The sequence below is a fragment of the Xenopus tropicalis genome, chromosome 4, assembly GCF_000004195.4.
Source record: "Xenopus tropicalis strain Nigerian chromosome 4, UCB_Xtro_10.0, whole genome shotgun sequence".
Lineage (NCBI taxonomy): Eukaryota > Metazoa > Chordata > Amphibia > Anura > Pipidae > Xenopus > Xenopus tropicalis.
The window spans coordinates 29,978,201-29,995,066 of NC_030680.2; the positions used below are offsets into that span (position 1 = coordinate 29,978,201).

At 38.4% G+C, this 16,866-nt stretch overlaps 1 protein-coding gene across 1 annotated transcript in view; it reads right to left on the reverse strand.

Annotated features, from left to right (window-relative positions):
• The window catches only part of LOC100494113 (mucin-2), a 45,847-nt gene that overhangs the window by 17,388 nt on the left and 11,593 nt on the right, over positions 1-16,866 (reverse strand). Inside the window, exons 3-17 of the mRNA XM_031901318.1 lie at positions 16,601-16,862; positions 15,595-15,709; positions 15,322-15,415; positions 13,977-14,089; positions 11,606-11,825; positions 9,935-10,060; positions 9,722-9,839; positions 9,344-9,497; positions 8,078-8,179; positions 7,919-7,988; positions 5,480-5,620; positions 4,128-4,297; positions 3,362-3,451; positions 854-980; positions 459-711 (exon numbers count right to left, since the gene is read on the reverse strand). Of these exons, the coding sequence (XP_031757178.1) occupies positions 459-711; positions 854-980; positions 3,362-3,451; positions 4,128-4,297; positions 5,480-5,620; positions 7,919-7,988; positions 8,078-8,179; positions 9,344-9,497; positions 9,722-9,839; positions 9,935-10,060; positions 11,606-11,825; positions 13,977-14,089; positions 15,322-15,415; positions 15,595-15,709; positions 16,601-16,862 (2,155 nt within the window). The remainder of the gene's footprint in view (positions 1-458; positions 712-853; positions 981-3,361; positions 3,452-4,127; positions 4,298-5,479; positions 5,621-7,918; positions 7,989-8,077; positions 8,180-9,343; positions 9,498-9,721; positions 9,840-9,934; positions 10,061-11,605; positions 11,826-13,976; positions 14,090-15,321; positions 15,416-15,594; positions 15,710-16,600; positions 16,863-16,866) is intronic.

A 16,866-nucleotide genomic window follows, 5' to 3' on the forward strand; every position in this document is an offset into this window, starting at 1 on the left:
TAGTCGCGGGCGTCAAAAGAATAGCCGCGTGACAAAATAATAGCGGGGGACAATTTTTTTTGCCGCACAACATTTTTGCCGTTTCGCGGATCTTTTGAAAGATTCACAAATTTTTCGGCAAAGCGAAACGGAACAGATTCGCTCATCACTATCCAGAATGCTTGGGGCCTGGGGTTTTCTGGATTAGGGACCTTTATGTAATATTTACATACCTTAAATCTGCTGAAAATCATCTGAACAATAGGGTTGTTTTGCTACCAATGTTTATGCAGCTTGATTACCATCAAGTACAAACTACTGTTCTATTATTAAATAGGAAAAGGTAAAAATAGAATTTTTTGCTTATAATGGCGTCTATGGGAGACAGCCTTCCTGTAATTCCAAGCTTTCTGGATAACATGGTTTCCGGGTAAGGCATCCCATACCTGTACTATAAGGTAGATTTCTCCCAAACTTACCAGCGCTCATTTTGTTTGTAGATTATTTCCTGTGGTTTAAGGTACATGCCGCCATAGTAACATGAGCACTGTGATATCTGTACACATTCTTCATTTTCATTCATGTACTCTCCAGCTTTGCACCCACAACCATCAACGGGAAGTAACTTTGGGATACAGACTTCTTCTTCTGCTAGAGACTGGCATTTCAGTGGGCATGTTGTGAGACTATATAAGTAGATCTGGGATGGTTCACAAGCGGTAATGTATTTATCTAAAACAATGAAATAGAAACAGAGAACACCTGATGTTATAACTCATGGGCATATCCCTCTTCTTGACTAGTCATAGGCTTATTCAAGATAACATTATGATGATCGGTCCAAAATATTAATAGGGTTAATAATTATATTTACCACAGATGCCTTTTCTCCAGTCTTTCAAAATAATTCCTTTTATTGCACAAGCCGTGGCATAAGAGGACAAAGCTGCGCACATACAGATCTCACTGTTCTCACAGTTACAAGTATGGTAACGGCACCTCTATTGCAAAGAATTAACAATGAAAAATATTAATAGCATTCCTTAATATCTGTAGAATGACACTTTACTAATGACACTTAAATAGATTTTTCAAATATACTTTAAAAAAAATGTAGCATTTTGTTGTGTTGCAGATTTAAGGGTTAAATTAGTTACTAGCAAGTTGGCCAGTAATATTGTTACAGCTCTGTCTGCTTAATCTGACACCTTTCAATATGGAAGCTCCACCCCCTACTGTGAGTACTCCCTTTTCATACCTTGTCTACCTCTTTACACTAACAACCCAGAAAGGTTATTAGATAAAGTGTAATATGAGCAAATCTGTCCCGTTTCGCCAGAAAATTAGCGAAACATCAAGAAAATTCGCGAAACGGTTGTTGCGCAACTTATTTGGCGCGTTGTGTTTTGTCACCCGCATCATTTTTGTACCCAATTTGACACGTCCATGACTGTTTTCTGATGTGTGACAAATTTTTCCTCGGTGAATTTTCACGGAAGATTTGTGAAACGATTCACCAATGCAAAATACGGAAATTTGCTGCAAATCTATTCTTGGCGAAAGAAATTCGCTCATCACTGATAGCATCTTTGATGGGAGGCAAGTGGAAAGACAATGGATAAGTTAGGGAGTATGTTCCAAAAGGGTTGTGTGTTTGTCTGTGTGTTCTTGGGAGACAAAGGACTGGGAAGCAACTGGCATAATAAATTGTGAAGTTCATGGGTATTTCCAACCCCCTTAAGGAAAAGGAACAATCTTTTACAAATTAAGGGACACCAAGAGACCAACATTTCCCCCATAACAGCTTTTTGGACTATTATAAAACTATCTGCCGCACTGGATTTGTGTAACCTGGAGGACCAATAATATCAAGGACTTCAGTATACCAGTCTTTCTGTGGCTTGGCTACACATGGACAATCTGTGGGACACAGATTTAGGTAAATCCTGTGGGTTTGGAATTCTTATTAACCTAAGCATAATATGGCACCAACATCTTGTGCAAATTAATGATTCAATTTAGAAATAAGAAAATCCTATTCCTAACCTCTATCTCTATGTTTTAATTTCTTAAAAGAAAAGGAAAGGCTAAGTCACTTGGGGGTGCCAAAATGTTGGGCACCCCCAAGTGACTTAGATCGCTTACCTTTTACCCCGGGCTGGTGCCCCTGTACGGAGAGAACAGCACCAGCCCGGGGTAGCAGCGAGCGCTTCCTACTTCCTATTCGCTTGCGCGCGCATACGCAGTAGAGTGAGAAGCTGAACTTAAACAAGAAAGTCGCCTTTTCACTCTACTGCGCATGCGCCGGCCCACGGATTTCGCCGGCAGAAGAAAAAGGAAGGAGGAAGAGCTTCCTACAGGTACCCCGGGCTGGTGCTTTTTTCTCCTAACAGGGGCACCAGCCCAGGGTACAAGGTAAGCGATCTAAGTCACTTAGTCACTAAGTCCCAAGTGACTTAGCCTTTCCTTCTCCTTTAAGACTTTTTCTTAAGGTTTTACTCTTAGGCATAGGGTTTAAACTGCAGTCTGTTTGCTATGGTGTATTTTACCTTAGCAACCAGGCAGCTGATTGTAAGAATAGAAGATAAATTGAAGAGGACCAGAGAAGAAAGATAAGCAATTAAAAATAACAATAACACTGAACCATTCATAGTCGGGCTACTGTACAGTATTTCCTGGGGTCGGTAAACCTGGCAACTGGATAGAATTTTGAGTTGCAGACTAGAAATAGAATTGGATCAAATTAAATACTGTATATATAAAAAAATGCACAACATAAATAATAAAGGCAAAATGAAAATTTCAGCAAACTTTTGTTTGGTGAATTTTTGTGGCTATTTCGGGGAAAAATTCACCCCTGGCAAATCCATGTTTTTCGATAAATTTTGCTCATCATTAAACATAAGCAGAGAGTGAAACAAAGCCACTCCTCATTGGGCTATACACATTGAGGAATACATAGCTCTTCTTAGCTGTGTTTTTACCCTGTTTGAACAGCTTTCCCATCTGATTTCCTATCTTAGGGCTATATAGAAACACTGAATTAAGATTTTGGCTTTACGTCCCCTTTAATACAATATATATCAGAAGTTGGCTATAGGAAACCTCTTTTAAATTGTAGTTTCAACATGACCACTTATCTGAAGAGTTTACAACATTTTACGCATTTATAGAAATAGAAAATAAGCAACCGATGAATGTGATGAATCTGGTTCCTGTCACTTTTCTGCCATTTTGCTGACTGCTGATCTTTCAGCCACAAATTGTTTTTCGTCCAAAAGAAAACACCAACGTCTTCAGGATTTTAAAACGTGCTGGGTTCGTGCTTATTTTATCAACTTGGCATCGATATTTTGAAACACTTACTAATAATAATAGGTACCTTGGCATAGTCTGAGGGATTTACTACTCCATAGCAGGGGGAAAAGGGAGTGTTTGTATTTTCAAGTAAAGAACACCAATATTCAGCATACTGATCTAAAGAAAGAATGAAAAGATTAAATTAATGAAAAGACTGAAACTAAGGAAAAAAAAATGTGTAGCATTATCAATAATAAATACAATTCCAATACAACAAAAAAGTGCACATAAGATTCTATTGACCACACGGAAGACTTTACATCACATTTTGTGATCCGTTATATTCAGGGTCAGACTGCGGGGTGCAGGAGCCACTGGGGCTGCCGCCCCAGGGTCCCCACACCCCCCAAGGTGCCCTGTAAAACTACAGCTGGCCACAGCCAATTTTCCACTCTCTAGTCATTGCTTTTTAGAGGTGTATTTATCAGTGGTTTTAGTTTCACAATTTGATAAATATGCCCTCAAAGCTTCCCACCAAATATAATATACTTATATATAAAATGGAGTCATCTAGCTGGCAAATTGCAACTCAGTGGAAACAAATACTTAAGTGCTCCAAACTTTACAAAATTTCAGCAATTCTTCCTAAATCATTTTGATCTAAATGTATTTGAGAATAGATTGGCTAGGAGCAATTAATCTAACTTAGGTGAGCACAAACTTTGTAACCACCCATTTTCTCCCATTCTTTGCCTTTAGGGTGTGGTTATATAGTTCTTTAACAGAATATTTCTGTTAAAGAACTATATAACCACGCCCTAAAGGCAAATCTCTATTCCCAGTGAAACCTTACATTTCTCAATGTTGATATGGCATGGATCATCTAGCCAGTCTACTCTGTCCTGGCAACTAGGGTGGGCTTTCCAGGTGTTGGCAAAGGCTGATGCTGTTGCTTCTACCAGACCTCCAGATCCTTCAAAATCATCACTTTCCTTAAAGTTAAAATTGCCACAAAGACCTACATTCAGAGAAACAAAAATGTATTAAGTGAATTAAATCTACAAATATTTGCTAGATTTTTTTTAATGTTTTGAATTTCTGGGGAAATACTGTATATACTCGAGTATAAGCCTAGTTTTTCAGCACCCAAAATGTGCTCAAAAAGTCACCCTCGGCTTATACTCGAGTCTGGTGCCATGGGTCCCTCCAGGCTAGCACCCTCTTTCCTCTGTGTGCAAATTAGGCCACCTGCAACCAGACCCTCCAGTGCCCTGGCCCGCTCCCAATTCATCTTCATCTACCATTCACCTGTCCCATTCTGCACTAGCCATTGCACTTTATATTCTATATAAACTATATATAGTTTTGAAGGATTTTAACTCTTTGGGTTTTAGCTTGGTTGCTGAGTACTCTTAAGGTATCATTGTTGATAAAACAATTGTTTTTGTTGACCCTCCACTTACAGAGCTAGTTTACAGTTTTTATTTGAAATAAATATTTAAAAACATATACTCCACTGATGCCTCATTTAATGTAATTTTATTGGTATTTATTTTGATGAAACTTAGCAATAGCTGCTGCATTTCCCACCCTAGGCTTATACTCGAGTCAATACGTTTTTCCAGTTTTCTTAGGTAAAATTAGGTACCTCGGCTTATATTCGGATCGGCTTATACTCGAGTATATACGATATAATTTCATGAAAAGATATACCTATTGTATAGCAATCTAGTCAACTAGGGGGCATATTTATTAACAATCCAATTTTTATCACAATTCCATTTTTTTTGCAGTGAAAATTTGAATTTGAGTTTTCAAAATTCAAATATTCAAGATTTATTATGTTTGTGTTTGCATGCAAAGATAAAACATTCTCAAAAGTAATTTCATTGTCTTCTAAACAGTTTCATGTCCAATATGTATGGGATTACAAAACTGTGTAGCCTATAGAACTTCCAGATAGAGCTTCTAGCATGCAATAAAATCCTTACAATTCAATAAACAACTTATGATCTCACAGTAATACATTTGGGGCAAATGTAATGATTTTTCTTGTATACAAGAAATTGCTGAACAGCTAACCTGAATCCAAATTAGTGTTTTGTATTTTTTAAATTGTAATTATGATTTGGTTCTACATGTAGCTCTTGCATGGACATAGTGTATGGTATTCTGCTGAATCCAGAAATGATGTACCCACCTTTAAGTTTTCCCATAGCATCTACTCCAGCTGTGATATACAACTGCATTTTAGGATTTAACTTAATAAATATCACATTTTCATCAAATGATGTATCCAATAATATGTAAGCGTTTGAATACTCCGTAACAGAAATATTTGCTAGAAAAAAAAAAAATAAACCACGTTGCTAATTATTTGTATAAGGTGTTGAGAGAAAAAATAGAAGCGATTTCAACCAATGAGTAACAGGAGAATGAGTATATTTTCCCATATTAGTAAAGGTAAACAATAAGAAAACTTTATCAGAAAGGTAAATACAGCCATAAGCACTCACAAAAAAGCTGCACTGTGTCTTCTATCATTTTTTGTAAACATGTTCTTAGGGTATATGACTTCCTCTCTCAAAAAATCCTTTATTCCTGGGGCCAGAGTCTGCACAGTTCTCTCCTCTCTCCCCTCTCCTGCTCCCCCTCCCATAAGAATTCATAAAATTCACTCCCCCCTCCCTTAGGAATGTGTGATCTGAGCTATAACTGCTAAAGCTACAAGCAGGAAGCTACGAAGACCAAGCTAAAATGGCAGCTGCTATCTTAAGCAAACAGAAAAAGCTTCTAGGGCTTTTTAATCTCTTTACTCTCTTTTCTTTAAATAAGGGATGTGTCTAGCTTCTCAAAAGACAGTGGGAATAAGCCTGTAACTAGAGCTTTGCATTTCAAATCGGGCAACTTCCTATGGCCTTAAGTACCCAGAAAACACTGCTGCATACTGTACACTGGCAGAAAAGGCAATCATACCATTTTCTTGAAGAGAAACCTGACATTCAAGGTTTAATGAAGCCAAATAAGCTGGGCCACTCTAACTTTTAGGGGCTAGCAATGCTAAACAAAACCTTTCAGTTACAGGAATATTGATGGATTCCATTCTGGAATACTAATATATATGGCAAGTGGCCTATTGATATTCTAAATCACAAATTGATATTAGAGATTGGATACCCAGGATAAACTGCACCAAGCTGAATCAATAAGAAAAGAAGCTGAAGAGTAATAACTGTGTTTCTGAGGCAATATCAAATTGTATAGAATTTACACTTAGGGGCTGATTTACTAATCCAGGAATCCAAATCCCGAATGGGAAAAAATCAGATTGGAAATGAACATTTTGCGACTTTTTCGTATTTTTTGCGTTTTTTTCGTCGCCATCATGACTTTTTCGTAAATTGTTGCGACTTTTTCGTAGCCGTTACGACTTGCGTGAATTGTCGTGACTTTTTCGTAGCCATTACGACTTGCGCGAATTGTCACGACTTTTTCGTAGCCGTTACGACTTGCTCGGGGGGACATGATTACTCTGTACAAGTACATTAGAGGGGATTATAGGCAGTTGGGGGATGTTCTTTTTTCCCATAAAAACAATCAGCGCACCAGAGGTCACCCCTATAGATTAGAGGAACAGAGCTTCCATTTGAAGCAGCGTAGGTGGTTTTTCACGGTGAGGGCAGTGAGGCTGTGGAATGCCCTTCCTAGTGATGTGGTAATGGCAGACTCTGTTAATGCCTTTAAGAGGGGCCTGGATGAGTTTTTGAACAAGCAGAATATCCAAGGCTATTGTGATACTAATATCTACAGTTAGTATTACTGGTTGTATATATATAGTTTATGTATGTGAGTGTATAGATTGGTTAGTATAGGTTGTGTGCTGGGTTTACTCGGATGGGTTGAACTTGATGGACAATGGTCTTTTTTCAACCCTATGTAACTATGTATATTGTTGTGCCTTTTTCGTATTGAGCGCTCGTAAAGGGCGGGCAAACCTTTCAGACTTTGCATGATTTTGGAAGCCTCCCATAGGACTCAATGGCACTCTGCAGCTCCAACCTGGCCCAAGGAAAGTCACGATACTTGAATGAATCCGAAACTTTCGTACTCGGCGCGACGGCTACGAAAAAGTCACAACAATTCGCACAAGTCGTAATGGCTACGAAAAAGTTGCGTCAATTTACGAAAAAGTTCTAACACCTACGAAAAAGTTGCGACAATTTACGAAAAAAAATCGCAAAATACCGATCATTACAAAAAAAACGCATTCGGACGCTTTTCGGATGTGGATTAGTAAATGTGCCTCTTAGTAATGAGCGAATTTGTTCGCCAGATATGGATTTGCAGCAAATTTCTGCATTTTGCCACTTGGGGATTGTTTTGCAAAACTTCTGAGAAAAATTTGTTGCGGGTCAAAAAAAGTTGCATCAAAATTGTCGCGCCTGCATCAAAATAGTCACGGTCATGTCAAATTGGGCGTGGTCATGTCAAAATTTTTCGCCGTTTCACAAATTTTTCTGACACTTTGAGAATTTTTTGGCGATGCAAAACGGCACAGATTCGCTCATCACTAATTGCGCTCTCTAAAACTTAAAATGATGCATACCATTGCTAATAGAAAAGGAGTATATCCCCTTACCTGTAACATGTGGCAGGGTTATTTTCAGGTCATTCAGTAAAACATTGCCATCTGCCTTAATTGAGAGAACCTGCAAGAATCAAAAAGATGGACTGAACAAAATGGAACCTAGTTTAGAATTTTTGATTTTTTTTTTAAATGTTATATTGCTGCACTCACGTTTTGATTATTGTCCATTAGAAGACTAATAGTTTTAAGACATGTGTCTCTCTCACTGATACCACAAGGTGTCAGCTCTCCCAGGATAACAAAGTCCGTGCCCTGAAAAATAACAAAAGACATTGAAAATCATATAACATTTTTTGTAGCCCATACAGAAAAAATAATCTCCTACAGATGCCTTTATCACCCTCACCTTTTTTTGTTACCCCCTGTTCTGTCAGCAACATTATCTCCCAGTTTTTTACCTGTCACTTAATCTGTAGAAAGACTAGGAATACTCAGAGCTCACCCATGTATGAGCACGAACGGCAGGCCTGTCCGACTGACTTCTGGCCTGAAATTGTCCAGATCTCAATCAAGCAGGTTTGATTTTTCCATCAGATCGAGGTCAGCATCAGCTCGTGGATGTGGTCCCTGAACCAACCACACCTATACCAGCCTATACCAGGGCCAAGCAAGCCAATTAGCCCGATATAGTCCACCCTTAGGTGTGGATATTGGGAAAAGATCTGCATGCTTGGCGACCTTGCCAAGAGAGGGGACCTTACTGTGTATGGCCACCGTTACAGGTTTAGAGAAGAACAGGAGACTCAGCTCGCACACCCTTAGTTCTCCAAGGAAAATTGTTAGCGTTCGGTGCACACTGCTTGGAGGGATCGGCACCCTCCCAAAACACAATAGCAATGAAAAAGCACCGGCACTCAGATCTGCAAAATGGGACAAGCCCTTTAAAAACCTTTATTGCGGTGGCATCTCCGCAATAAAGATTTTTAAAGGGTTTGTCCCATTTTGCAGCTCTGAGTGCCGGTGCTTTTTCGTTGCACCTTTACAGGTTTACCATAATCTTGTTTATGCCCCCAAATTGCTTCGCCATGAGCTTTATAGTATTAACCAATACACTATACCAAAATGTCCTTGGGCATTAATGAAATCATTGATTAATTTATTTTTACTTTTTCATTATTTATGTCATGGTGTTTGCTACTCAAGAGGTGCCGTGTCAATAACCTATTTGCCAATTGTACTTATTATTTGATACTTCAATTTCTTGGCAAAAAGTTGGGGTAATTTGTTTTTTTGATATCTAGACAATCCTCCTTCCAAATACTGTATATGAGTGACAGCCGGAGCTTCGTCAGCAAGATTAAAGAATACAGAGTTCAGGTGATTGATGATGCCTGCAAAATGAACTCCTAATGTTTAATGTCCAGTGAAACAACTTCTCAATTTACAGATTTGTGTTGTTTCTAAAATACGGAAAACAAAGAAATATCTTGCCTGTGACAGCACATAGTAACAGTTTCCATGGAATGTGTACTTTTTCTCATCGAATGTAGTGAAATCAGCTCCACCTTCAATAGAACATAATGCAGGGCATGGTTCCTCTGTGCAGTTCCACCTTCCCGATATACATTTGCTATAGAAAAGAAAACCAATTCTAAATAATACTCCAGTTAATACTTTTTTTATGTGCCTTTGTCTTTATGTTTCTTTCTTCCCAGATATTTATGTTTTAAGAGTAGTGCAACTGCAATACAATTTTTCCCGAAATTCCCAAAATGTTGACTTAACAGCTCCTTACAGTAGAACGGTGATAGTAAATTAACTTTGTGTTCATAAAAGAAGACAATAATGACATACCATGTTTCACAGCTGTGGATAATTGATTTTCCAGGGGCATACAGTTCTCCTGCATATTTGCAGTAGCACTCACTTTCATTCACACAGCCTCTCCAGTTGTAGTCATCCCTTACTGTGCCTGGAAAAAACATAGGGCTGGAACATTGCACTGTCTAACACATTTTTAATTGTAATGCTATTCTTGAATTGTTTGTGTTTTTTTTGTGTATGTACCTTCAGGACAAAAGCAGCCATTCATAAAATGTTCCTCACAAGGGGTTGGGCTTTCCAGGTGGGAGCATGAGTTCATGCAAGTGGAGCCACTTTCTTTATAAATCATATTTCCTGGACACTTCTTAGCTGAGAAATAAAAATCGTTAGCTACAGGCACAACATAATACGTTTATAATACAAGCACTGGGATCGTTTAAACATATTCCTGGGTGGACCTTTGAGCCGCTACTAGTAGCTTTTTTTTGTTAGTATATGTCAAAGTAGCTAATTTCACCTGACCAAGTCATTTCATCACAGTTTGAGCAAAGTGATAGCCATAAGACATAACTAAACATGGAAGTCCCAATGGGATGCTATTTGTTAATAGTCTGTCAGCTTGGGGACTCCTGGAGCTGCTTATCTTGATGGTTGTCTTAAGATATTCAAGTATAAAAGTGCTTTTTCCGCCTCATGAATAAGTGGGTTGTTTGTGAAGATTCTCATTCATCCAGGTCATGATATATCTGTAGTAACAAGTCAAATCAACTGAACTTGCTGTGTTTTTCTTTTCAATTCTGAATTGAGTAAGCCAGTTTGATGACTGGCAGTACGTCTTCAAGAAAAACACAGTTGATTTGACTTATTACTACAGATATACCATGACCTGGATGAATGAGAATCTTCACAAACAACCCACTTATTCATGAGGCAAAAAACACTGGAGGGACTTTGTCTAATCAACCTGACAGCAGTGGTGTTATACCTCCGGCATTGTTTTATTGTTTCATTTCGCCACCTAGTGGTTTCTTAAGGTATAGGTTGTGATTGCTTAAAAAAATTGTCCTTTTCAGCTTACCGTACTTTACCATGTGACCATGGGTAATACAGGAAAAGGTTCATTATAGCTGCCATCTTAGCAGTCTTACCAGCTCCATTGTCATTCTGCATAAATCCTAACCCATCCAGCATTGTGGAAGCATCGTTGGTAGGTATTATACATCCCTAGCCTCTAGGTTATTAATACACGTAGGTATTTTCCTTGTATATACCTTAATTCGGGTTTATAACTGTTTGTGTGCAGTTACCTCATGGCTCATCTGTTCTTGCCCAGGCATCTAGGCCTTACTCCTACTCAGTTGCCTCCTTTCCTTCAACCATGATTGTACATTATGTGAACCATAATGTTTTGGTTACTGTACTTTATTATGCTGTATAGTAAATGCTGCCATATTTTCTATTTCCCCAGTTTCACACATTCCCCTTTTTTAATAAACTGAAGCCTACCAACCTACAGTTTAGCTGTATGTCAAACTACACACTGCCCCAGGGTAATACGTAGTGAGGACAGAACAAGGTGGGTGCTATGGGAAGAAAATGTTGATAAAAGCACATAGGACATATAAGGTGTTGTTTATTACATGCAGGGCAAGGTGCAAAGTGGAAAAAATGGGCACAGTCTACCAAGGTTTCTCCACTTTGTGCCCTGCCCTGTATGAATACATTGTAGGATGGCTCTTTGCTCCAACATGTAGTGCAGAGAAATATGTTTGCCTTATAAAGTTTTCCTTATAAATACAGTGCTGCCTGCTTTGTCTGTTCATGCTTTCATGGTGGAAGGGGAGGAAAGGTCCATTGAGCAATAACTCCATAACTACAATTAACTCTGTAATAAAGTGAAAAGAAGAATCTTACAACAAAATGTGTTATTTCTCCACTCATCTGGTTTTCCTCCAGAATGGCAGCACTGTTTAGAGTACTCCGTAATTGTACTGCAGAGGCAGAAACTGTCTTGGTATTGGCCACAGGAGCACATGTCCAGCACACAAGCATAGATATAAAAGTCTTCTTGCATGAGGGACTTGGTGCAGGTATCAAATGCAGATTGCTCCAGATACTGCTTACAAACTGGGATCTGTGGAAGGAATAATCCCAAAAATGACTATAACACCATATCATGTTCATGAGAAAATCCTTTGACAATCACTAACTTTTTTAGTAATCTTCTTTTTCCCCAAATATCTTGTCCATACTGTCCCTTTTTGAGCATTAAACCCATGTTGTATTTTGATCATCAAACACATTTTGTGTTTAGTGTGTGTCTTTATCCAAGTAAGACTACTATGACTGTAAAATGAATTACAATATTATGTGATATAGAACCCATAGGACCCATTATCCAGAATGCTCGGGACCAAGGGTATTCCGGAGAAGGGGTCTTTCTGTAATTTGGATCTCCATACCTTAAGTCTACTAAAAAATCAATAAAACATTAATTAAACCCAATAGGATTGTTTTGCATCCAATAAGGATTATTTATAACTTAGTTGGGATCAATTACAAGGTACTGTTTTATTACTACAGAGATAAAGGAAATCAGTTTTAAAATTTGAAACTATTTGATTAAAATGGAGTCTATGGGAAATGGGCTTTCCGTAATCCTGAGCTTTCTGGATAATGGGTTTCCGGATAAGGGATCCCATACCTGTACTATACAAAAGGGCATGTATTTTAATGTCTATTAGTTGTTGAGGAATGCCTTTTGGTATTTTTATTTTGCATATCACAAGGGATAGCATTAACAATGCATTAACTTATAATTTCCCGAAATACAGAGTAGGAAAAAACTGTGTATTGTGGGAAAAAACATGACAAATTGCATCCAAAAGTTGAACTTTGCACACTGGTGTTTGTTCCATCCAGCGGTATGTTATTGTATGGCAAAACTGTTCCTGAAGTCCATGCAGCAATGCCACCTCACTTCATGTTACAAAAACATAATAGTGATTTCTCAATAGTTTGGGGCTAAAATTCTATGATGTAGTGATGCACACCTACAAAAAAATCTCAATATAGTGGGTGCTCCAATAGTTTGGGGCTGGCTCAGTGGGTAGTGCTTCCTAAATGTAATTCTAGCTAGAGTTTGTATGTTCTTCTCATATCTACGGGGATTTCCCATTGGGTACTCCAGTTTCGTCCCGCACTAAAACATACAGGCAGGTTAATTGGCTCATGATTAAACTGACCGTAATGTGATGGGGTCCTTAGACTGTAAGCTTCACTGGGACATAGAATTATGTAAAATCTCTGTTAAGGGCTGCGGAAATGTGCCAGTGGTATATAAATACCAGGAAATATATAAAAATATCTATTTAATGTAGTAGCTAAATCAGATCGTTGCTTTTATTTTCAAACTTGTTTTAGATTGATGAAAACTAATTGCTGATTGGTCTCTATGGGCAACTGTACTGGTGCAATTTAGCAAAAATGGTAAATGTTAAATACTGTATATACTTGAGTATAAGCCTAGTTTTTCAGCACCCAAAATGTGCTGAAAAAGTTACCCTCAGCTTATACTCGAGTCGGGTGCCATGGGTCCCTCCAGACTAGCACCCTCTGTCCTTTGTGTGCAAATTAGGCCACCCGCAACCAGACACTGCACTCCCAAATTCATCTACCATCCTCCCCTGCCCCATTCTGCACTAGCCATTGCACTTTATATTCTATATAAACTATATATAGTTTTGAAGGATTTTAACTCTTTGTGTTTTAGCTTGGTTGCTGATTGAGCTAAGGGGTTAGTACTCTTAAGGTATCATCATTGATACCATATTGTTTTTGTTGACCCTCTTCTCCACTAGAGCTAGTTTACTGTTTAAATAAATATTTAAAAACACATACCCCACTCATTTAATGTAATTTTATTGGTATTTATTTTGATTATTGAAACTTAGCAGTAGCTGCTACATTTCCCACCCTAGGCTTATACTCGAGTCAATACGTTTTTCTAGTTTTCTTAGGTAAAATTAGGTACCTCGGCTTATATTCGGATCAGCTTATACTCGAGTATATACGGTAACTAACTTTTCATAGGAGCCATGTACAGCATCATGCAACATTATGCAGCATCTGTCTACTTAGGAATCCCGTGTCTCTGTATTCATAACAGTAATGTTTCAGTTACTTTTAACATTCACTAAAGACAGCATTATATTTAAGTGCCTGAGAAATACCAATAGAATTATAGAATTCCATTGATGTCATCATCCAGTCTAAAATAACTCACATGTTGAGAGCAATCTGACAGGGTTTGTTGCTGGTCTTCTGTTACAGGCCAACATTCATCTGTGTTTTGCACAACTGGTAAGTTTCCAAATTCAATAGGATACAGTAATACATCTGTAGATGAGAAAGGAGTTTGATACAATAAGGAGTTTTGTCTTTTAACAGACAAACATTTAATACAGTGGAAGAGTAAAAACTATTAACCATTTTGGCCTGGCTGTTAGTGAAACCCATCGAATAATATTCCTTAAAGCAGAAGGAAATGTAATCATTTCTTTATCAGAAAGGTCTATGTAAATACAGCCAGGGTTGGACTGGGACACCAGGAAAAATCCCAGTGGGCCCTGGCTCTAGTGGGCCCCGGTGGCCCAGACCCGACCTTTGCCGGCGCTCCCCCTGCCCAACCATTCCTCCCCTGATGCGTTAAACTTACGCGAGCTCAGGGGAGGTTGTCAGGTGGGGGACCCTGCTGGGGGTTAAGGGGGCCCCTACGGGGGAAGACACATTGGCAGCAGCGGCACCTGCAGAGCCCCAGTGGGCCCTGCACCCCCCCCAGTCCAACCCTGAATACAACCATAAGTACTCACAGAAAAGCTGCATTGAGTCCTCAATCAAAAGAAACATAGGGTTTTTTTCTTCACATATTTTTCAGCTTCAGACTTCCTTCTCTCAGAAAAATCCTTCAGGGCATGGCACAATTCTGCTCAGTTTGCTCCTCTTTTCCCCTCCTTCTTTGTCCTCCCCCTCCCATCTTTACTCTCCCCCCTTCCAACTGTGCTGTAATTTGAGCTACCAGCAGCTAGAGTTGCAGCACTGAAGTTACTAAGACCAAACAAACAGAGGGAGCTTCTAGGGCTGTTTACTCACGTATGGTAAAGCTTCCTGCAGAATAAATATAGCATTGTAGGTGGCACTATTGTGGCTAATCTATTGGCAATAAAATGCCAAAATGCCTTTCCTTGTCCTTTAGTGATGGGCAAAATAATTCGCCAGGCATGGATTTGCAGCAAATTTCTGCGTTTCACCATTTGTAGGGTTTTTTTTTTTTTGGCTTGTCGCCCATAATTTGGTGCGTGGCAAATAATTGTCACAACATTTTTCACTCATTTTTTGTTGTTTCACTCACAGATTTGCTCATCACTATTCCTAATATTGTACTTACTATGCTTCAAGTTGCAAGTCAGGATCCCCCAAGACCTGCTATTTAAAAGGAATTGCTTGGTATCATTTAACTTACGCTATCAGTGCCCAGTATACAAGCCCACCATCCCATATTTAATCAGTTACTTGCCAACAGTTTCCAATGTTTCTGTTAATCAAAGTATCCATTATGGGAGTGCACATACCTTCTAAAATGGTGTAGTTAGTATATCTGGAAACTCCATTATAATCTCCACATAAGCCACATGTTTTGTTCATAAATTTAGGGTCTAGCTCCAACTGTTAAAGAGAAGTAAATATGATTCCTTTGCAGACTAAATGAATCAATCAACATATACCGGGTCATCTTTTTCATTTGCCTGAGCAATAAAAGTAGTAGATAATATACATTTAATGTAATTCTGAAAATATTCTCAATGTAACTGTGACATTAATCACTTCAAGTCTCCGCTGCTCACCATAACTGCATCTTCTTGATTGTAAAATATGTTCAGACCCACTTTGGTTTGTACATTGAGGTACGCTGTATTATTGTAGATCAGAATTCCATAGTTGTAGTAGGGTTCTGTAATTCTGAAAAAAAACCCAGGTATGTTTATAATTTTTTTTATTATTATTAATGTAATAATATGGTTTGTAAAAATTGCCTAAGCCTGGCCCATGTTCTTCTGTTGATCTGGCTGACTACTTTGAGACTCAAAAAAAAAAAGTAACAGTAGTCAACTGTCTTCAGCCTGCCTTCAGTCTGCATCCTCCAAATACCACAATTCCCTGCAAAGGTGATGTCAGAAAGGAAAGAAACATCACAGTGCAATGCATTGTGGGTTATGTAGTTCCTGCATGCTGTCTGTTATCTGTTGAGAAGTTGTCACAATTTGTAACATCAGTGTTTTAGTCCCTCCTCCCCTGCCAGGATTTCAAATTATGCAGAAAGAGAAGAACTGCTTTTCAGCTAGATTTCAACATATGCAGGTATGGGATCCCTTATCCGGAAACCCGATATCCAGAAAGCTCCGAACTACGGAAAGCCCGTCTCCCATAGACTCCATTTTTATCAAATAATTCAGATTTTAAAAATTGATTTCCTTTTTCTCTGTAAAAATGAAACAGTGCTTTGTATTTGATCCCAACTAAGATATAATTCATCCTTACTGGATGCAAAATAATCTTATTGAGTTTGATTAATGTTTTATTGATTTTTTAATAGACTTAAGGCATGAAGATCCAAGTTACGGAAAGACCCCTTATCTGGAATACCCTTGGTCCCGAGCATTCTGGATAACAGGTTCTATACCTGTACCCTAAATTCTTTAAGCGATTTTGATTCATAAGCCAGAGTCCCCCTTTAGCCTTAAAACATGGTACTCAAAAAAAAAACCCAATCAAAATCAAGTCTCAATTCATTATCAAGTAAACAATATTCTATAGCACCACAAATATCTTTTATTTAGAGCATCCACTTACAGTTGATTGTTTACAAACACGGTTTTGCCCCTCAGATTAATGATTACATCCTTGATGCTAATGGTGATCTTGTCGATGAGAGGATGTCCTTCGACTATGTCACGTTTAATGAATACAGAGAACTCTTGATAGGAGTCCTGGCAGTGAGAAAGTAAGTTGTAGGTACAGCCTCCTTTGAACTGGTATAATTCATTATCGAAGGTCTTAAAGTGAAAGTTCCCCCATGTGCTGCATACATTCTTCCTATTATTTTTAAACTGATCTGT